This window comes from Callithrix jacchus, chromosome 4 (assembly GCF_049354715.1).
Source record: "Callithrix jacchus isolate 240 chromosome 4, calJac240_pri, whole genome shotgun sequence".
NCBI classification, from domain to species: Eukaryota; Metazoa; Chordata; class Mammalia; order Primates; family Cebidae; genus Callithrix; species Callithrix jacchus.
The window spans coordinates 34,268,135-34,290,860 of record NC_133505.1 but is presented as its reverse complement, the minus strand read 5'-3'; the positions used below and the strand labels follow the sequence as shown (position 1 = coordinate 34,290,860).

General features: G+C 45.5%; 1 protein-coding gene, 1 non-coding gene and 1 pseudogene across 3 annotated transcripts in view; 2 read left to right on the top strand and 1 right to left on the bottom strand.

The window, feature by feature from the left end:
- The window catches only part of LOC103792335 (large ribosomal subunit protein uL4), a 521,713-nt gene extending 514,538 nt beyond the window's left edge, over positions 1-7,175 (top strand). The window contains exon 5 of the transcript XR_013533875.1: positions 3,532-7,175. This is a non-coding gene — a transcript (large ribosomal subunit protein uL4). The remainder of the gene's footprint in view (positions 1-3,531) is intronic.
- A 9,345-nt stretch (positions 7,176-16,520) lies between these two features.
- On the top strand, positions 16,521-17,388 carry LOC144582066 (uncharacterized; annotated as a pseudogene).
- Positions 17,389-18,541: 1,153 nt separating this feature from the next.
- LOC144582063 (saoe class I histocompatibility antigen, A alpha chain-like) lies at positions 18,542-22,058 on the bottom strand. Of its 2 annotated transcripts, XM_078368485.1 has the most exons (8): positions 21,965-22,058; positions 21,567-21,836; positions 21,035-21,310; positions 20,037-20,312; positions 19,795-19,908; positions 19,316-19,348; positions 19,126-19,173; positions 18,542-18,967 (listed from the first exon to the last, which is right to left on the bottom strand). In XM_078368485.1, exons 1-8 carry the CDS (start codon positions 22,026-22,028, stop codon positions 18,963-18,965), a joined length of 1,086 nt encoding a protein of 361 aa, XP_078224611.1. In that variant the 5' UTR covers positions 22,029-22,058; the 3' UTR covers positions 18,542-18,962. The 2 variants fall into 2 exon arrangements, with proteins under 2 accessions (XP_078224611.1, XP_078224612.1); XM_078368486.1 differs by lacking the exon at positions 20,037-20,312.
- Positions 22,059-22,726: the final 668 nt, after the last annotated feature.

The following is a 22,726-nucleotide window of genomic DNA, read 5'->3' as shown; positions in this document are numbered from 1 at the left end:
GGCCTGCCAGACAAATTCCAGGAGTCAGACCCTGGATCTCAGAAAATAAGTACTGGAGCCTTAGGTCCAGAAAAAGGGATAAATAGTGAGGCTCCTGGGGAAGTGAAGGCAGGGGGAAAAAAGGGACATAATGTGGGTAGAGGGCACCAGGAGAGGAGAAGAAGGAACCAAGGAGAGGGTGGCAGGGAAAGGGCTGGCCTAGGGCATTCCTGGAGGGTAGTGTTTGGAGAGTATTTTCCAGGTCCTGGACCATAGAGAAGGAAGGGCAGGTGTCTGTGCCACACCTGTAGGGACCAAGCCTGCTCCAAAATTTTCAGGGTTTCTTGGGTCCCACTCCCTGCCCTAGGACCTAATGGTCATATCTCAGATTAGCACTGATCAATAAACTGTCATAGACTTCAGCCGTCCCTTCTTTCCCTATGATAATGGGAGCTTTTGTGCCAGGCTGAGGAGCCCTGGGCAATTTACACTGGATATGCAGGGGTGCCAGGTGCCATCGTGGGATAAAAGGACCTCATGGCAGGACCCAGAACAACTAACTACCCATTTCCCAGATTTCCAGGGGCAGCCCCTGCCCCCTTTGCAACTCACTGTCCACAGACACTGGGATGCTGTCTCTTCCTTCTTTGGTGACCCAAGCACCTATAACCTCAGTCCCTCTTTCTGCCACCCCCAACCCTGGAACTCAGGAAATCTGCAGCCTCGGGCCCTTTTTCTGCCACCCACAACCGTTGAACTCAAGAAATCGGCAGCCTAAATCCAAAATTTCATTTCTACCCTGATGACTCATCCAGGGCATTGGGGGATCCAGATGCCCAGGGAGACTTCCCCAGAGTCCCCCACACTGCAGCTGATCCACGGCTGCCATCTGGACAGCAGCTACCCATGACCCTGCAACCTAGATGCCCCCTTCCTGAGCCCGAGAGACATCAGAGGCAGGTGGTCATCGGGGGCTGTGGGACTGCAGTGCTGGTATGACTAGACCATGAATGAGCCTGGGGCAGCGCTGAGCATCATGCTTTTGAGGGGCTCAGGAAACTGAGACCGATTTATTGGTGCCTGACACACATGCACCTCATGGAAGACCCCTGTTATGTACTGAATTGTGTCCCCCAAATTCATATGCTGGAGCCCTATCCCCCAGTTTGATTGCCTTTAAGGCAATGTAAAACCTTTAAGGAAAGAATTTTGGTTAAACGAAGTCATAAAGGTGAGGCCCAAATCCAATAGCACTCGTGTTTATAGAAAGAGGAAGAAACACCAGAGTCTCTCTCTCTCTCTCTCCCTCTCTCTCTCTCTCTCTCTCTCTCTCTCTCTCTCTCTCTCTCTCTCTCTCTCTCTCTTTCTCTCTCTCTCATCTCCCTCTCTGCAATGCCTTGAAGAAAGGCTCTGTGAGGATATAGTGAGAATGCAGCTGTATAAAGCCAGAAAGGAGGTCTTCACCAGAAACTGAGTTTCCTGGCACCTTAATTTTAGACTTTCAGCCTCCAGAATTCTAACAAACAGATTTCTGTAGTTTAAGCCACCTCTCTGTGGTATTTTGTTATGGGAGTGCAAGCTGACTAAACAAACATGAAAACAAAACCCCAGTAACCCCTGAATCCAGTCTCAGACCAAGCATTAAAGAATCGTGGTCACAGATTTTATTCATCTATTTAACAAATGTTTAATGAGTGTCTCTGTGTGAGGCATCGTTCTAAACCTGGTGATTAATCAAAAGAGAAAAACGCTTGTTCCTTGATGCTTTCAATCTGACAGGAAAGAAAGACAATGAATAAAAACATTATGATAGTAGTTAATTTTATAGTGTGTGCTCCTATTATCTGTTGTCAGGTAACAACCCACAAAACATGCCCAAAATAAAATATTAAGCTTGCTATGATTTCACTTTCTGTGGGTGACTAGGCTCAACTGGGAAGCTCATCTACTCAGTGTGATGTGGGCTGGGGCTGCTGTCATTTGGAGCCTGCCGGGTTCAGAGCATTCAGGAGGCTCCTGCACGGGGCTACACTCAGTGCTTGCAGGCTGTCATCTGGGAGCTCACTGGGGCTATAACCCAGTGCGTAACTTCACATCCCTGCTGCTTCAGGTGCCCTGGCTGCTCCCAGCACTGTACCTGGGACTGAGGAGGCAGTGGTTGAATTGGCCAAGTGACAACCACAAGGCATCCTATGTCAGAAGCTCAGAAGTCAAGCAGTGTCACTTGCCCCATGTCTAGTCACCAAAGCTAGTCCCAGATCCAAGGGGAGGAAGATTCGGCTCAGATCTTGATAGGGGATGGCAAGGTTGCATTGCAAAAGAGCAGAATGGGAGATATTAGTGAGGGCATCTTTGGACAAAGAAATCTTCACAGTATGTTAGAGAGTCACAGAAGATATAAAGAAAAAATAAATACAAAGTCAACAATCATGCAAAATAAAAACAAGGTGACACTTTTACATAGAGTGATCAGGTCAGGCCTCATAAAGGTGCCATTTGAGCCGACTTGACATGGAAAGAAACAGCCCGGCAGGTATGTGTGAAGAAAGAACCTTCCAGGATCACCCAGCACTCTGTGCTGCCATAGGCCCTAAAGCTGCAGTGAGAATAAAGGTGGCCATGCTTATGAAAGACATCTGGCAGGCAGTGGTGGGGACCCAGGTCTCCCCTTCCTGCTGGGGCTTTTAGATGTCCCAGGGTTGGGGAGGGGAAGACATAAGCAGAAAGACTGGGAGACAAGAGGGAAACTGAGATGTGTCCCAGCCTCATTCCACTTCTCTGTCCTGCATCCAGTTCCCCATCCAGGTTTGGGTTACTGGTATGGAGGACTCTGAGGACAATCACATCTTGCCATGCAGAGCACCTGGCTTCTCACCTGCTAACCTCGCTCAGAACTAGCTGCAGGAAGGGAAGGAGCTGACCCTGGACTTGAGGCTCACTGGGACTAGACCTGGGGCAGTGTGAGGGGAATGAGATATACCAGGACTAGGCAGTTTAGGGGTCCTCCCTAGAAAGCAGCTGAGACACACCTGCCTGAAGGGGCCTCTGGGCTTGTCTGGGCTCCTCAGTGTGATGGGGTAGGTGTTGTCAGAAAACAAGGGGTATGGATAGGACTGTCTCATCTGGACTCTACCCCCTTCTCTTTTCCAGCACCCAAGTCCCTTTCCTCCCTCCTAAATGCAGATACTGAGGATGTCCTTAGTCACCCAAGGAGCACTCACACATCACTCCTCATTTGGAAGTCCTTCTCACTCTAATATCGTTCATTCCTACTAAAACTTCTGCCCCAGCCCCAGGATCTGGAGTTTCTCTCCTCTTCTACCATCAGGGGGTAATGACTGACTTCCCACTAAGAGCCAGCTCCTAGGTGAGAGTCTGGGCTCTCCGTGAAAGCCTGGGAGAAAGAAAAGTCTCATGGGTCAGGGAATGGCAGGGAGAATGGGCACAGCCAGAGCAGAAATGAAAAGGTTGGGGGAGGTGATGAAGGCAGATGTTTCCACATCACCATTTCTGTCTCATGGTCCAAGGGAACCATCTTTTCTTCTATTCCAGTGACATGGAAAGCACAGGAGGAACAGGGAAATATTCCACAGGAAAAAAATGTAAGTGATCTTCTTCTACAGCAGCTACCAGGTTGAGAGGAGCATGACTTTCTCCTCTCCACACCATGGTGTGTGTTTGTCCGCTGATATACTCCAAAAAGGGGGTGTCATCAGGAAGACTGTCACTCTGCCTGCTGTGTTCAATGCTCTCATTGGACCAGGTATTACGAGCTTTGTTCAAACCAACCTGCACAAAAACAACAGGCAGCCCCATGCTGTCAGTGAATTAGCAGGTTATCAGACCAGTGCTGGGTCATGGGATCCTGACAATGTTGTGTCTGTAATATCCAGAGCTCGAGGTGGTGGAACTCACTGTTCTGGCAAGAGTGCTTTTGGAAATATGTGTTACAGATGCCCCATGTTTGCACTAATCAAAGCCTTTCACCATTGGCACCACAGAGTGAACACAACCCAAAAGCAATATGCTACCTGCTCTGACCTGGATGCCTCAGCCTGACCAGTGTTAGTCATGTCTAAGGGTCATCATATTGAGGACACTCCTGTACTTCCCGTGATGGCCAAAGATATAGTTGAAGTCCACAAAAAGACCGAGGAGGCTCTTTTGCTTCTTAAGAAATGTAGAGCCTGGGATGATATCAAAACGTCTGTACCCTCAGCTAATGAGAGCTGGCAAGGACAAAATGAGAAAATGTCATTGTATCCAGTGCAGGGGACCTCACATCACCTATAATGAATGAGGTTAGATGGTATCAGCAAGGTCTTCAGAAACATCCCTGGAATTACTCGACTTAATGTAACAAATTGAGCATTCTGAAACTTGCACCTAGTGGGCATGTGGGACATTCTGCATTTGGACTGAAAGCACTTTCCAGAAGTTAGATGAATTGCATGGCACTTGGCACAAATCTGCTTCCCTCAAGAGTAACTACAACATTTCCAGATACAAGATGATCAATACAGACCTCAGCAGAATCTTGAAAAGCCCAGAGATCCAAAGAGACCCTTGAGCACTGCACAAGAATATTCACTGAGGAGTCCTGAAGAAGAACCCACTGATGTGTTTCTGAGAATAATAATTGAAACTAAACTCATAGGCAAAGACCATCTGCTGGAACACCATTCTTCCCCAGACCAGGAATCACAAATTCTGGGTGGATAAGGCAGCTGCAGTAGCAGCATTAGAGGCCAAATCAGTTGAGAAGGGGGTTGCAGGCAAGAAGTCTGTGGTAGGGAAGTAAGAAAAGAAGGCTGTTGGTTCTAAGATGCAGAAGAAGCCTCTGGTGGGAAAAAAGGCAGCAGCTACACAGAAACCAGTAGCTGAAAAGAAGCCAGTAGGAAAGAAATCTACCACAGAGGAAAAGAAGCCTCCTGCACAAACATCGTAAGGCTCAAATCATTGCTCACTGTGGACAAAGACCTGATCAAAGGGAGAGTGAAAAAAGAAATAAAGAAAAAATGTAAGTGATCCCTTTCTCTGCTTTATTTTTCTTGTGATTATTCTGACAGTTTTGTAAATGAACCGTGTTACTGAAATGTGAAATTCTTACTTATTCAAATACTAGTGAATAAAATTATCAATGTCTAAGCTCAGCAGGCTAAAAAAAATAGAAACTTTAGGAAATAAAGCTGTGCGTGGATATCTGACCATCTTGTGGAGGATGTCAAAGGCTGTGCTGAACAAGCTCTAAGGTGGCCCTAAAGTGAGAGCTGCTACTGGACTATGTGATCTCAGGCAGCTCTTGGAATTCCTGTGTCCTCTTAGAAAAGTCAAATGAGGACCCAGTGCCCAGATTATAGTTTATAAATGTATCTCTTCAGTAGGAAAAACCAGGGCTCCTTAGAAAAATAGCTAATTACAAAGCTAGAATAGAGAAAATACAACATGAACTTAGAACATCATGCAATTCCAGAAAGGAAGTGCTGCTTCTCACCTAAAAATTGAGAATGTGCCAAAGGGCCACAGGAGCCAACCTGAAATAGCCCCCTGTGGACAAATCTGGAATAATTTGAGCAATAACATAACAACAGCATTGAACCCAAAATGTGAAATGAATATCCATTTTATATTAAAAAAATAAGTAATTGAAGAAATAAATAAATGGGAGTGAAGGGACAAATCTTTCTTACAGAAGAATTTCGAGTAATACATGAAGAGAATCCTTTTTGCAGAAGATGAAACTTAATTTCCCTCTTTTGAATGTGGGCTAGACATGGTGACTCACAAAGAAAGGAATGTAGGATATAAAGAATTGTAACTTACAGAGGAGGAACTTGGCAAACACCCCCTTAACCAAGTGGTCAAAGTCCTGTTGATATCGTGCGGTCCTTGATATGATGTGATGAGAAAGGCACTGACCAGTGTGGTGGTTCAGATCATGATCTGAACTGAATCCTGGAACACACAAAGGACAATAATGGAAAAACTAGTGAAATTCAAGCAAAGCCTATAGTTTAACCAATAATATTACTCTAATGTTAATTTCTTACATTCCTAGCCTTAACATGGTTTTATTAAATTGTAACATTAATAGAACTTGAAAGTAGGGTAGATAGAACTGTGTGCTCTAGCTTTATAACTGTTCTGTAAACCTAAACAAGTCAAAAAATCAATTAAACAAAATAGATAATCTAAATATCTATTAAAGAAATTTAATTATGGAAATTAAATTAATTTTTACAGAGTATTAACCTGAGAATTAGTCCTCAAGAAATTGTGTCAGTAATTAATGCCATTGCAGAACAGAAAGCATTAAGCCCAGATGCATTAACTGGTGAATTCTACAAAACATTTAAGGAAAAAATTATGACTCTTCTCTGTAGTCTCTTCCAGAAGATAGACACAGAGGGAATACTTCCCAACTCATCATATTGACACCATCATTACCCTAATACCAAAACATATAAAGACACTAAAAGTAACAAAAATTAAAGACTGATCACTCTCATAAAACTAAATGAAAAAAAAGTTCTTAACTGATTGTCAGCATATAGAGTCCACAACACATAATAAGAACAATATACTACAACCAAGTGGTATTGCACAAGTGTGTAATGGTGATTCAACATTTGAAAATTCATTAATATAATTGATCATACTAATAAGTTAAAAAAGAAAAATTACATGGTCACATTGATATATGCAGAAAAAGCATTTGTTATGATCCAAAATTTACTCATGAAAAACAAAAACAAAAACCCTGTAACATGCCAGGAATACATTGAGAACTTCTTCATCTTGATAAAGGATACTTACAAAAGTTCACAGCTAACATCATAGTTAATGATGAGAAACTGGAAGCTTGACTGAGATCAGAAATAAGCCAAGGATGTCCCCTCTCACCACTGTTTTTCAACATTGCATTGGAAGTCCTGGCTAATACAATAAGACCAATAAAAGGAAATAAGAGGTATACAGAGTGAGAAAGAAGAAATAAAACTGTCTTTGTTTACAGATGTCATGATTGACAATTTAGAATATTTGAAAGAATCAACCACAAAACCAAAACAAGGGATTATAGAAAGGTTATATGGAATAAGTTTAATATACAAGTCAATCACTTTTCTCTATACAGCAGTGAACAATTGAAATTTGAAATTAAAAAGGCAATGTCATTTACATTAGCATGCCAAAAAGTGAAAAACTTAAGTATAAATCTAACAAAAAATGTACAAGATCTATGTGAGGAAGACTACAAAGCTCTGATTAAAAAAAAAAGAACTAAATCAGTGAAGAGGTCATCTATGTTCATGGACAGGAAGACTCAGTATTGTTAAATATTGGTTCTTCCCAACTCAATTTATAGAATCAATGAAATCCCAACCAAAATCTCAGCAAGTTATATGAATATTGGCAAAATGATCTAATCTAAAGGATTTTTTTTTTTTTATGAAAGCACGAGAGACTCAGAATAGCCAGCACAATATAGAACAAAGTCAGAGGAGTGACACTACTTGACTTCAAAATGTACAAAAGCTCCAATAATCAAGATAGCGTTGTGTTGGTGAAGGAATCATCAAATAAATCAATGGAACAGAATACAGAGCCCAGAAATAGACCCACGTAATTAGAGTCAACTAATCTTTGAGAAACCAGAAAGATGATAAAATGGATAAAAGATTATTTTTAACAAGTGGTGCCAGAACAACTGGACATCCACATGCAAGAATAGTGAAATGAAAAGAGCTCTCTTGAAAGGTTGCTGTGAAGTTCACCTGTGGCAGGAGCAGAAAATGTCCATCAGGATCTCTGACACAAGCTCTCACAGTAATGTAATGGTTGGATTTCAATATCTCTCAGCCACCATCTTCGTAAGACTTTCTATGAAAGCTGCAATTATTACTGTCAGTGATCTGGTCCTACCAAAGTGCTAGGTAGGATGCAATTCTGAGGGGGGCCATCAGCACACTGGCCTCAGAAGTCTCTGCAGCCCCTTGATCCTGAGGGTGATATTGACCTTAATCCCCTGCTTGTCTCTGGCTAAAGACAGGCTCCTTCTGGGGGAGAGATCCAAGATGGCTGAATAGGAACATCTCTGGATTGCAGCTCCCAGCAAAAATGCAAAGGGTGAGTGCTCACCGCATTTCCAAACAAATTTTTATTTCCCACAGACCAGGAGATGCCCAGGTGAAAAAGTGCCATGAGTCTCCAGTGCAGCTGTTTCAGCCTGGGCAGCGGGTCTCCACACAAAAACTCACACAAATATGAGTGCCTTTTCAACTGGTGACTGGAATGCCTGGGAGACAGAGGCACCCATTCAACTGAAAAAAAAAAAAAAAAAAAAAAAAAGCAAACTGAAACAGGGAGCCAGGTCAGGAGATTCCTGGGCGAAAAAGCACCACGAGTCTCCAGCGCAGCTGTTTCAGCTGGCACAACAGGTCTCTGCACAACAACTCACACAAATGTGGGTGCTGTTTCAATTGATGACTGGACTGCCTGGGAGACAGAGTTGCCAATTCAACTGAAAAAAAGGGGGACTGAAACAGGGAGCCAAGTCATCTGGCTCAGCCGATCCCACCCCCACAAAGACTAGCAATCTAAAGCACTATGGATTGAGAGTTTCACAGCAAACACAGCTGAACCCAGGATGGTCCAACTCTGTGGGGGAAGGGCGGCCGCCATTACTGAGGTAGTTAAGCACTACCAAGGTACTCTGCCATTACTGAGGCAGTTTGCCATTACCGAGGAAGTCCACCATTACCGAGGCAGCCCGCCATTACAGAGAGAATCTGCCATTACAGAGACAGAATGCCTTTATTGAAGCAGTTCTAATTACACCCCTATAAACAAAACTGCAAGGAAGTTCACAGAGCAGCTTGGAAGAGCCCACAGCAGTTCAGTAATACCTCTGCTGGCAGACTGTGACTAGGCTACCTCCTCTCTGGGCAGAGAAACCCAGAATAAAGGCAGCATGACAGAAATTATAAATAAAGCCCTACCTTCCTGGGAAAGAGCACCTGGGGGAAAAAAAGGCAATTATGAGTTCCACTGCAGCAGACGTAAATGTACCAGCCCAGCAGCTCTGAATGGAACAATAGAGCTCAAAGCTCAGCACTTCAGCTCCAATAAAGGACAGACTGTTTCCTCAAGAAGCTCCTTGACCCCCATATATCCAAAGAGTCACCTCATAAAGGAGAGCTCAGACTGATATCTGATGGGTATCCTTCTGGGGCAAAGATAGCAGAAGAAACTGGCAGCAACCCTTACTGTTCTGCAGCTGCTGCAGGTGATCCCTAGGCAAGCAGGGTCTGGAGTGAACCTCCAGCAGTCCTACAGCAGAGGTGTCTGGCTATTAGAAGAAAAATTAAAAAACAGAAAGAAATAACTTCAGCATCAACAAAAAGGATGTCCACTCAGAGACCCCATCCAAAAGTCACCAACTACAAAGACCACAGGTAGATAAATCCACAAAGATGGGAAAAAACCAGCACAAAAAGGATGAAAACACCCAAAACCAGAATGTCTCTCCTCCTCCAAGGATCACAACTCCTCACCAGCAAGGGAACAGGGCTGGATGGAGAACGAGTGTGATGAATTGACAGAAACAGGCTTCAGAAGGTGGGTAATGACAAATTTCTCTGAGCTAAAAGAACAAGTTCTAACCCAATGAAAAGAAATTAAAAACCTTGAAAAAATGTTTGACAAAATGCTAATGAGAATAAACAGCTTATAGAGGAATATAAATGAGTAGATGGAGCTGAAAAACACAACACAAGAACTTCATGAAGCATACGAAAGTTTCAATAGCTGAACTGACCAAGTAGAAGAAAGGATATCAGAGATTGAAGATTAACTCAATGAAATAAGATGAGAAGGCAAGATCGAGAAAAAAGAGCAAAAAGAAATGAACAAAGCTTCCAAGAAATATGGGATTATGTGAAAAGACCTAATCTATATTTCATAAAATTTGATTTTATTCTCACCCCAATTAAAATGGCTTCTATCCAAAAGACAGGCAATAACAAACACTGGTGAGAAAAGGGAACCCTCGTGCACTGTTGGTGGGAATGTAAATGAGTACAACCACTATGAAGAACAGTTTGGAGATCCCTCCAAAAACTAAAAGTAGAGCCATCATATGATCCAACAATCCTACTGTTGGGTATATACCCAAAAGACAGGAAATTAATTTATTAAAGATACAACTACACTCCCGTGTTTGCTGCAGCGCTGTTCACGCTAAGATTTGGCAGCAACAAAAGTGTCCATCAACAAATTAATGGATAAAGAAAATGCAGTGCATATACACAATGGAGTACTATTCAGCCATAAAAAGAATGAGATTCTGTCATTTGCAACAACATGGATGAAACTGGAAATCCTTATGTTAAGTGAAATAAGCACAAAAAGACAAACATTGCATATTCTTACTTATTTGTGGGATGTAAAAATCAAAACAATGAAACTCACAGGCATAGAAAGTGGGATAATGGTTACTAGAGGCTGGGAAAGGTGGTAGAGGGGAGGTGGAAATGGTCAATGGTTACAAAAATATAGAATGAACGAATATGACTATTTGATTATACAACAGGGTGACTATAGTCAATAAAACTTAACTGTACATTTTAAAGTAACTAAAAGCATGTAATTGAATTGTTTGTAGCACTAAGGATAAATGCTTGATAGGATGGATACCCCATTCTCTGTCATGTGATTATTGTACATTGCATGTCTGTATTATAACATCTCATGTACTCCATGAAGAAATAAATCTACCATGTACTCACAAAAATTGAAAAGAAAGAGAACTGTGGGCAATAAAATAAGAATAGGGTCAGTCTGCTTCTGGAATGAAGTGCGTGCTTGGGAGGTGTGGACAAAATTGATGAAGAATAAATGAACTGGGAATCTGGATGAGTTCAGCAAGCATCAACATCTTCTCCTATCAGGGTCCTTCTAAGAATGTCAGTGAGGTGGCAGGGCTGTCAAAACAGACACAAGGCAGGGATGAGAGCCCTCTGTGCAGTAGGAGTGGATGCAGGACCTGCCTGGAAGCAAGAGAAGGATGAGAAACCTTAGGTCCTGATACCTGCTGCCTCAGTTCACAGGGCAACCAATAAATGAGATGGGGTAGAGAATTCATTTGTGGGCTATTCATCCAGAGATGTGTTTATCGACATATTCTTCCATGTTTTTATTCAGAGTCGATGTTACATACACATTTATGCATGACTGTGTTATTTTTATGTTTTAGTAATATCATTGTTATATTGAGTTATAACTAAACATAAATTATAATATAATTATTATGTATATTATATATATAATTAAAATATAATTATAATTATATTTAGTTATATCATTGTTGAATACAGTTGTCATTAGGCATAAACTTGCATATTCATTGAAGTTTTTGCTTTTATTTCAATCAAATTTACAATTGTCCATAATTGAAAGAGTCAAATATTTGCACAGGATTCCTTGAGAAAAATGAGTGCCTTCTCTGCTTCTTACCAATCTCTGCTTTTCTAGGGAGCAAACACTTTCAACATTCTTAGCTGACGTTTTTGACTTGACCTCCGTATCTCTAAGTACCATTTGTTTATTGATACTGCTTGTTTTTTTTTTTTTTCAGTCACAGCCATTGTTGCACAGCACAGTGGTGGGCGGGTGCAATAGTTAGAGCACTTGTTCTCTTTCACCCTTCCCATTCCTTCTTCTTCCCAGTGTATTATATAGTAATTATGTGTAGTTCAGTCATGCCGTGTTTCCTTTTCCATGACTAATATTCTCACATGTCAACGTTAATACTTCTCACTTCTGGCACATTTGTTCCTCCTGGAGTTAATACTTGCCTTGTTTTTGTTTATTTTCTAAATAACTCTTATTAATTTAACTTTGATATCTCTTCTGTTTGTATGACTCTTTCGATAAGTTAGAAACTTTGGGCATTCTATTAATTTTACTTTCTTGGAAATATCACTCCTGGGCCCTTCTGATATTCTCCCATATGAAACGGACGCTTCTACCTATGAGCAGAGCCACCATCCTAGGATGTCCCTCCACCACCGTCTGGGACAGTGCTTTTACACGAAGTGGAGCCACCTGGGGTCCTTCCAAAAGTCAAACTGCTTCAAGATGTCAAGACTGAGCCTTTGAGTCTTTCTGTCTCGTTACATGAGATGCTGAATCTGCTGGTTCATGGATGATAGCAAGGATCTCTCATGGTTTTCTGTATCACGTTCTTCATGATAAGCATATACTAGTATATTTTTAATGAATTTATGTGCTTTTTTTCCTCAATTAGTAACAGGGCTTTTTTTTTCATTGTGCCATAAAAGATATTACATAAAATTTGGTATCTTAACTATTTTGAAGTGTGCAGTACTGTAGTGTTATCTCTAAGCACACTGTTGTGCCACAGATCCTGATAACTTTTTATCTCACAAAACTGAAACTCTATGCTCATTGAACAAAAACTCCTCATTAATCCCCATTCCCCCCACCCAGCCCTTGGCAATCACCATACTACTTTCAGGTTCTAAGGGTTCAGACACCTCATATAAATGGAATTGTGCAGTATTGGAGCTTCTTTGTGATTGGCTTATTTCACTTAGCCATGTTCTCCAGGTTAGTCCATAGTGCAGCGTAGAACAGGATATCCTCTTTTTAGGCTAAATAATATTCCATTGTCTGCATGTACCACATTTTTTTGATCAATTCATCTGTTAGGTGGTGCTTTGATTGCCTCCATTTCGTGGCTGTTGTGATTAATGCTGCTATGGACATGGGTGTGCAGATGGTTTTTCTTTTTTTACCTTCCCTCATTTTGGTGGAATTAATCTTTCAGTAGCTACTTCTGACAGCACATATTTAAAGTAAGTTTATATGTTTCAGTGTTGTCCATTATTGTTTTGCTTCTCTCCAGGAAGAGGATAGGAGTGTATAAGGGCACCCTTTGGCACAGCATTTTATAGGGAAGAAAGAGATAGTATAACTGACCAGTGCTGAGTCTGGACATTCTGCAATTTCAGAACTAAAGTGGATATAAAAATAATTTTTGTAAAAAAAGTCCTTCCCGGAATAGGGGGAGTCATCCACAAATATGGTGGACCTGGGACAGCAGACTCCCCTGCCAGGCCTCTTCCATGGGGGCCCTTTTTGCAGTGACTGGGGTTTCTTTCCATTTTTCTCTAACCTGTGTCTTGACTCAAGGGACAAGGTGTGTCTGCAGCTGTGCCCACACTTGGAGAAAACCTCAGTGGTGTCAGTACATTGTAAATATGTGCTTATTATGGGTTCTTTTATAACTTATGAGGTGTGTATTTTGATTTCAGTTTACTGACAACACAATAAACAAGGATGTGGTTAACCTAACAATTACATCCACTTTTCTCGGTCAAAACGGCCTGCCTGGTCAAAAAGACCTGTCTGAGAAAAAGACAGTTCTTGCTGCCATAAAAAAGAATGAGTTCATGTCCTTTGCAGGGACATGGATGAAGTTGGGAGTCATCATTCTCAGCAAACTAACACAGGAACAGAAAACCAAACACTGCATGTTCTCACTCATAAATGGGGGTTGAACAATGAGAACACATGGACTCTGGGAGGGGAGCATCATACACTGGGGCCTGTCAGGGGGTGGAGCAGAAGGGGAGGGAGAGCATTAATAGGAGCAGCAAACCATCATGACACATGGATACCTATGTAACAGACCTGCATGCTCTGCAGATGTATTCCAGAATTTAAAGTTAAAAAAAAAAGAAAGAGAACACAGTCCTTGTTAGATTGAGGATTTAGGAAGAACCAGATGGGCTGGGCAGGAGGATTTTTACTTGGAACCTGGAAAATGAGGAATGACATCCTCTCCCCACCCTGCCGCTCAGCCCCAGCGTCCACCTTCTAGGTGCAGGAGCAGCACAATGGCGCCACCTGGTGATCAGTGCTCTTCGATTCCCAGATCAAGCACAGCCCTGAAATCCACCTGTCCCTCCTGTGTGCCTGGGATTTCTTCACTGGACACCAGCCAGAGTCAGCTTTCCTGTAAAGCAGAAAAAGCATGAGGTAAAACCATTTTAGGGGAGGAATAGTATCTTCACCTCTGGAGAGATCCCTGTCACTGTGTTCAGTGGAAGGGCCAAGCCTCACTACCCATGCAGAGAGGAGGCTCTGGCCATAATGGCACCTGTGGAGATCTGAGGACTTGTGTCTTCTACACTGATGGCCAAAGCCTGCAGACTGTGTGATGGCTTCCCCTCAGGTGTGTCCTATCAGGTTCACATAGGCCTCAAGAAATGCACCACACTCACTACCTCCAGTGGTGTTGAAATGGCACTGTTTGGGGTACATACCCATGCTTATTGTCCTGTGATGGTTAATGACAAGGACATACATATGGAGCAGGTTAAGGAGCAGAAAGTTTAATAGACAAAGAAGAGAGAGAAATCTTTATCATACAGAGAAGACAGGTTGCTCCAGTTGGGTTTCAGGATTTGGGGTGGGATGCAACCGCCTTTATGGAGAGGCTTTAGGAGGCAGTGATTGATTTACATAGGGCTCAGGGGATTGGCTGGACCAGGTGTGCCATTTACATAGCCTGTGAAGAAACTGGCCCTCCCACCCTAGTCTTTTATTATGCAAATGTAGCCTCTACCTGCCTGGCATCCTGACCTGCAGACTCGGCTTTGACTGGTGCCATGAAACTCACACATGAGTAGACAAAGAAAAGGGAGGGGGAACCGCCATGTTGGGTGTACCTGGCTTTTAGTACAGCTGCCGGCATTTACATATGCAAGCTTCCAGTTTGCAGCTTTTCAGGCTTTCTGTTAGAAAAGAAATAGTTTTGGGACTGCTTTTTATGAAAGAAAAATTCCTCTCTGTCTAAAATAATTTCTTAATAACTTCTGCATTATTCCCCTCAGGAGTGATAACCGTAACTGCTGTTAAAAGGTGTTGGGCAATGATTATTTTTGGTTACTTTCTGCTGAGAAGGGGTTGTCGTGTGGGGACAGCAGTTGGAGCTTTTCCTGAGGTTGATTTAAGAGTCCTCAGAAGAATGACATGACCATGTGTGGCTCTGTTTTCAGCACCACTTGGAGTTTGATTGCTTCTAGGTTAAAGGAGATAAATTTTACAAAAGTCTTTAAAATATAGAGTTAGAATACGAGGATTAAGATTACCATTATTAATGAGGGTAGTATACACCGTAATTATGACAGTAGAGTGACACCTGTTGGTTATTTTAATGGATTGTAATACCAGTTTGCCTCCACTAGATGTCACTGTACATTATTAGAAACCTTCATATAAAAACATTTTACTTTGGGAAAAAGATATTTTTCTGCTTGACTTGCCATTAGGTGATAACTTTAGGTTTACACCATTTTTTATAACTTGCAATATGATTTGGAGACATACATCACTGGGTGGCTAAAATACCTGCTTTGGTCCACATAAATCCACTTTTAAAAGGTAAAGATTTTGTCGATCTTTTAACAAATCCATTTTCCTCCTTTATCTCTGCATTCAGTTAACCCTTGCACACCCTTTGTTTAGTATATATTGAAATGTGTCACTTCCAAATCTAGTAGCTATTCATGGTACCACTATGACCTCAGTAGAGCTCTGATTCCTTTAGCACAGGGAATGTATTCTCGATTCTGCTCTGGATGATGTAAATCCATTTATTTTTTTTTTTACTTGTTTGAGATGTTGCTCCTCATCTGTAAAATGTAGATGTGGACATGGCCTGAATTACTAAGTGGTTTTATTTCTTCATTCCTCTGATATTCGTTGTGCACCTACTGCAAGTCAAACACATGGCATGACATTGCTTCCTTGATCACCCACATCACATGAGAAAATGAGACATTATAGCCAGCTGTGGGGGCACACACCTGTAGTCCTAGCTACTTGGGAGGCTGAGGCAGGAGAATCACTTCAGACCAGGAGTGTGAGGTTACAGTGAGGTATGATATCACCATTGCATTTCAGCCTGGGCAACAGACCCTGTCTCTGAAGAAAAATAAAGACATTGTGAGCTGTCTACACTGACTGTGTCTCATGAGATTCATGTCCTGTAATTTCTCTAAATGGCATCTCCATGTGGTTTCCATGAATGTGTGTCTGGCATTTCTTTTCTATCCTTTACTTTCAAATTTTCTGTATCTTCTACTGAATTTTATGGCTTTTGTAAATAGCCTGTGGTTATTTATGGATTGACTTCTTTTCCCCCTCTGCACTGTTTATCTTGTCATTGGAGTCTGTGAGTCCATTACGTTTAATGTCATTGTTGGCCTCATTGGGTTTAAGTCTGTGCATTGTCATTTGCTGCCTTCTAATATTATCTGTTTTTCACTCAACTATTTTTCTTCTGTTGCCTTCTTTAGATGAATAAGAAACTTTGCATTATTGTGGTCTTCCAAATAACTGTTTCAGTTACAATTTCTCTTATTATTTCTTTAATTATCTGAGAAAGCACAATAATCCATGGCTTATTATAACCAACAGCAGACCATAACTTCCCTGACCTTCACCTACCTGTGCAGACAGCCCAGGGAGAATCAGTGCTCTGGCTCTGAGACACAGCAGGTGGAAGCAGGATAGTAACTGGATGGTGAAGCTGTAGCTGCAGAGGCAGCCAGGCCCCTCACCTGCACCCCTCGTAGATGTCTCCTCCACTAAATGCATGCAATGCCCTCTCCTCCATATGCTCCTGCGGGAGTCTCCCCATCTCCACTGACAGCAGCTCCTCCGTTCTACTCACTCAGTCCAACACTGTGGGTGTCCTTATTTCTTCTTTCTCACACCACAGATACAATTCAGCAGCAAGTGCTGTGAAGTCCATCTTCAAATTCATCCAAAATCCCATCACTTCCCACCATTTCCCCTGCTCACACCCCAGCTAAGGTAACCAGCATCTCCATCCTGGAATACTGCACTCCTTCCCCACCATTTCCTTACTGCCTCACTTTTCCCCCACTTCTCAATTCTGTTCTCAGCACAGCAGCCAGAGACAAGCTTTCAAAGTATAAGTCCTACCATGTCCCAGTTTTCAAAACTGTCCTCTAACTCCCCATGTCATTCAGAGCAAAGGTCAAAACCCATCCCACACCCTCCAGGCCTTTCTGCTCTGGCCACACCTCTGACCTCATTTCAGTTTCTCTCTGTCCAGCCCTTCTGGCCTCTTCCTCCTTCCAGGAACACAGACACTTTCCTGCCCTGGTGCATCTGCACTGAAGGTTCCTGCCTGAAAAGAGCTTCCCCATCATCCTTGTGGACAGCTCCTCACATCCCTCAAATCTTCACTCAAAGGTCACATTTGCAACGAGGCCCATGCTGACCACCCAGCACAACAGCCACCTCCCTGTCCCCACAGCCCACACTCTGGATCACCTGCCCCACAGCACTTGCCACCTTCTAACTCAAACATTTTCTGCTCTTACTCTGCTTATACTATATCTATATTCTACCTACAGAGGTGTCCAATCTTTTGGCTTCCCTGGACCTCACGGGAAGTATAATTGTCTTGAGCCACACATAAAATACACTAATGACAGCTAATGAGCAGTAAAAAATAGAAACAAGAAAAAAAAGTATGTGCAAAATTTTCATATCTGCCACCACAGATAAGCAGGGACCTCCTCATATTGGAAGCTGTCCTTGGCCACATGCAGCCTGTGAGCCACAGGTTGGATAAGATTGCATCTAGAATGCATACACCAGAAGGCTAGAAATCCTTCTGTTTTTACTAAAATGTTTTCTAAATGCAAAAGCAGTCATATACCTAGCAGACAACAAATGTCAGTTGAATGAATGATCACTGAAGGGCACCTCCCTATTTAAAGGCAATATCTTTATTAATGTAGCTTCAGGCCAAATGCTGTTCTGTGGCAGCTGAAGAGCAACATCATCTCACACTGACATCAGTGCTGCCAGAGCTTTTCTCACCAGGGCTGCATGTGTGCCCTCCCTCCCTGCCTCCCTCCTCCCACATGCTACAGCACACAACCATATTTTTCCCTTAGGAAAGATAACCCTAGGCTTGTGGGTCTCATTTTCCAACCACATATGAATCTAAGTTAGACTCTGCTTTATAAATCCATGAGTTTGGTTTGGAGGCAGCACTAGGATCACTACGACTCAGGCACGAAGAAGAGTAGAAGATAGAGCAGAAGAGAGTTCCAACAGAAAGTTACCTATGATGAGAAACTATGGGAGCCCTCCCCTCTGCAAGTTTCAGAATCTGTTTGTTTAAGAAGGTTGGGGGAAAGATGGAAAATACAATCCAGGAAAGAGACCTGGACGGAGGGTGAGAGGGACAGCGGTCTGAAAATTTGTCTCCAGATACCACAGGACTTCAATGTGTAGAGACCACCATAGGTGACACTCAAGTCCCTGTGGTCACAGGGACGCGCTTCTACTGAAGGGCCAAGGATGATGGAGCAGCAAAGATGACCCAGCCAAGCAGTGACCACATAAAGCCCACAGTAGCCTGCACACCCACTGGACTCAGTCCCATCAACTCTCCAGCCCTGCAACAAATCAGCACAAGAAACACGTGGACGGTGGAAGTTTCTCAGGTCTTCCATTTATTTGTCTCACAAATTTCAGGAATCTTCTCCTTTATTTAACCCATCAATGTCTCATGGAAATAATTTGAAGAAGTAAATTACATTCAGATTCTAATTTTAATAGGAAAGTAAGAAGTTACCGCTCAGTGCACCATGAAGTTGAGACAGAGGTGGAGACATCCCAGCCCCAGGTCTCTGGAACAGGAAAGGTGACCGGGGAAGGAATGCAGGTCAGCGTGGGGAAGGGGTCAGGGTGGACACGGGGCTGGGCTGGTCTTCCCACCTCCTCACATTATGTCTATAGGGACAGACACATTCAGATGCCTTTGGAGTAAGAGACGTTAGGGTTCTTGAAGTCACAAATGGAAGGTGTGGATAAATCTTGCCTCAGTCCCACACAAGGCAGCTGTCTCACACTATAAAAAAAATTCATTAACAAATTTATATCAGTCACTTTAAACAACCCATCATCAGCTCAATACATCCAAGTCAAAGAAACCCCATAACACAGCTGTTCCCACTGTTCCCCCCAAAACCCCACACATATCAGCCGCCTCCTCTCCCAAGATCTCACCTTTACAAGCCGTGAGAGACACATCAGAGCCCTGGGCACTCTCGCTTCCTGGGGTTGAACAAAAACAGAGCCTGGTCAGAGCCCATAGCAAACGCCACTAGAGGAGGAATTGCGGGCTGGGCGAGCTCCCCCATGGGCTCCCGACCACAATATCTCAATGATCTCAGGGATCAGCCTCCTTCATACTTACTTGCAGCCTGAGAGTAGCTTCCTCCTTTTTTGTCTGTGGGAAAAACATATCCTGTGAGGGCTCAGAAAGGTGGCAAGGCCATGAGGTCCTAGAGGAACCTCCTAGTCTTGGAACCCAGAGAAGTTTCCAGAAATGTGTGACTAAAGACTCAGGGAAGGATCAGGAAAAACAGGGAAAGCAGGTGTGGGTCCTGGACCAACTGCCCTCCTAAGGACTGTCCTCAGCAGTGACGTTCCCTTGTGACCTGTGACTGCTGGGATCAGGTCCCCATCACCACAGTCATCAAGGTGATACATCTGTCCTTCATTGTCACAGGTGCTTTACACAAGAGTGAGTGCTGGCACACAGGGCCCAGGCTGGGTCGGCTCATGAGTGTGGATGCTGCTTCCCAGTAACCAGGCAGGACACACTTCTACCTGGGGCTTGGAACCCTCAGTGGGACAAGAAATCGCAGACCCCACGCCTCACCCCTTCCTCACCTGAGCTCTTCTTCCTCCACATCACAGCAACGACCACAGCTCCACCGACTGCTCCAAGGATAGCCAAGGCAGCCACGATGCCCATGATGGGGATGGTGGGCTGGGAAGGCGGCTCTGGGAAAGGAGGAGAAGGTGAGGGGCCCTGATCCCAGGTCCCAGCCCCCAGCCCAAACCCTGCTAAAGGTCTCCAGAGGGGCTCCTGGTTTCCCTAAGAGACATGACACCCCCATCTCCCTCCTTACCCCATCTCAGGGTGAGGGGCTCGGGCAGCCCCTCGTGCTGCATATGGCATGTGTATCTGTGCTCCTCTCCAGAAGGCACCACCACAGCAGCCCACTTCTGGAAGGTTCTATCCCCTGTGGGCCTGGTCTCTACGAGCTCCATGTCCTGGGTCTGGTCCTCCCCATCCCGCTGCCAGGTCAGTGTGATCTCCGCAGGGTAGAAGCCCAGGGCCCAGCACCTCAGGGTGGCCTCATGGTCAGAGACGGGGTGGTGGGTCACGTGTGTCTTAGGGGGCTCTGAAGGGAAGAGTCAGAAAATTCAGACATCTTGCATCTCTCATGGGACACCGCTGCAGCACCCACGTGACCATCCTGAAAATGGACGGGACACCTGGGGTAGGGAAGGGAGCACAGAACCCAGACACCAGCCTGGACACAGGCACCTGGAATAATGTCCTGGTCCTTGGAAAGTTCTAGTTTCTGAGTGGGTTCTGGGACTGTCCTGGCCGGGCCGGGACACGGCGGTGCTGAAATACCTCATGGAGTGGGAGCCTGGGGACGAGGAGGAGCTGAGACCCGCCCGACCCTCCTCCCGGCGCGGCTCCCGGGTCCTGCGTCACCGCGGGGCGGCCCCGCGCTCCTCCCCGCAGAGGTTAAGGGACTCAGAAGAGCTGGAGTCAGACCCCCCCACACATTGAGTGTGAGGCAGAGGACAAGGCAGGAGAGGAAAATGCTGGTGACCAGTGCAGCTGTGGGGTCACAGGGAACGCCTGATCAGTATTCCTGGGATTGACTTTCCCTGCTTTCCCTCAGAGACTGCAACCCTTAATTGTATCAGAGAGCAGGGCAGGCCCTCAGAGTCACTCTCTGGTACCGGATCTGGAAACCCAGGAGGATTCCTCTCCCTCAGGACGAGTGGGAGTGTGATATTCGAGTGTTGGTCCCATTTTCCTCCCCTCCTTCTGCAAGGCCAGCGGGAGGTCTACAGGTGATCAGGGAGGTTCCCTGGCCCCTGGTACCCGCTCGCTGCAGCGTCTCCTTCGCGTTCTCCAGGTATCTGTGGAGCCACTCCAGGCACTCGCCCTCCAGGTAGGCTCTCATCTCCTCAGCCGCATTGGCCGCCTCCCACTTGCGCTGGGTGATCTGAGCCGCCATGTCCGCGGCCGTCCAGGAGCGCAGGTCCTCGTTCAGGGCGATGTAGTCCTTGCCGTCGTAGGCGTCCTGCCGGTACCCACGGAGGAGGCGCCCGTCCGGCCCCACGTCGCAGCCAGACATCCACTGGATGGTGTGAGACCCTGGCCCCGCCCCCGCGTCAGCTCCTCCCATTTCCAGTTTAGGCAAAAGTCCCGGTCCCCGCCCCACCAACCCGCGGGGATTTTTGCCTGAACTGAAAATGAAACCGGGTAAAGGCGCCCGAGTTCCTCCCGGGTCGAGGGTCTGGGCGGGTCCCGCATTCTCGGGTGGATCTTGGACCGGGAGACTCTGGGCGACCCGGGACGTCCGTGGCGGATGGGAGGGGTCGTGACCTGCGCCCGAGCCGGGGTCACTCACCGGCGTCGCTCTGGTTGTAGTAGCCGCGGAGGGTCCGCAGGTCCACTCGGTCAATCTGTGCGATGGCCTTGGCTCTCCGTGTCTGCTCCTCCCAATACTCCGGCCCCTCCTGCTCCACCCACGGCGCCCGCGGCTCCATCCTCGGATTCGCGGCGTCGCTGTCGAACCGCACGAACTGCGTGTCGTCCACGTAGCCCACGATGATGAAGCGGGGCTCCCCGCGGCCGGGCCGGGACACGGCGGTGCTGAAATACCTCATGGAGTGGGAGCCTGGGGACGAGGAGGAGCTGAGACCCGCCCGACCCTCCTCCCGGCGCGGCTCCCGGGTCCTGCGTCACCGCGGGGCGGCCCCGCGCTCCTCCCCGCAGAGTCCGTTTCCCTCCCCACCCCGCACTCACCTGCCCAGGTCTCAGTCAGGGCCAAGGCCCCCGAGAGCAACAGGAGGAGGGTTCGGGGCGCCATGACCTCATCCTCGGCGTCTGGGGAGAATTTGACTCTAGGTGGGTGACTGGGGACTTTAGAACCAGGACCGCAGGGACGCTGATTGGCTTCTCTGGAAACCCGGCACCCAATGGGAGTGGGAACTGGGTCCGCGTCGTGAGTATCCAGGAAGAAGGAACCGACACAGTTTGGGAGAGGAAGAGAAACTCTGCGGAGATGGGGAATCCCCAACGCTGCGCCTCCACAATCCAAACACCGCCTTCGGGGTCTGATACCGTCAGAGCCACCCCTGGGGCCATGGGACTTCGCCCTGACCCCGCTCCTTCTGTGCCAAGCGCTCTGTCTCAATGTCTCCCTGAGTCTTGGCCCAGGAGCTGCTGAGAAACCAGAGAGAAACCCTCGACATGGGCCCCGTCCCTCTCCCTTCACTTTTCATCCCTGCATTCCGGTCCCTGAACTGAACTCCCTGCCTCCCACTCTTTACCTGTCCCCCTGGACTCTTCTGGAAGAAAACTCACCCCCGGAAGCCTGCTGCCAAGAGAGTGAGCTCGCCCTGGGAATGGAGGTGTAGAGCCAGGGTTTTTTTTTTTCCTTCTTCAAGTCTGGAAAAATTTTGCCTGAGTGCCTGAGATAGCATAGAGACCAGTTTGCTTTTTATTAACTACAATGGATAGAAGAATCTTGGTAACCCCTGAATGATCAGGAATCTAATCGGTAAA

Excerpts from the sequence above, each read along its gene's own strand:
- LOC144582063 (XM_078368485.1), bottom strand. The coding sequence starts at position 22,028 with ATGGCGCCCCGAACCCTCCTCCTGTTGCTCTCGGGGGCCTTGGCCCTG. Across the intron at positions 19,909-20,036 it reads GCCCCTCACCCTGAGATGGG|AGCCGCCTTCCCAGCCCACC; the intron begins GTAAGGAGGGAG and ends CTCCTTTCCCAG. Across the intron at positions 19,349-19,794 it reads GTGGAGGAAGAAGAGCTCAG|ACAAAAAAGGAGGAAGCTAC; the intron begins GTGAGGAAGGGG and ends TTTTTCCCACAG.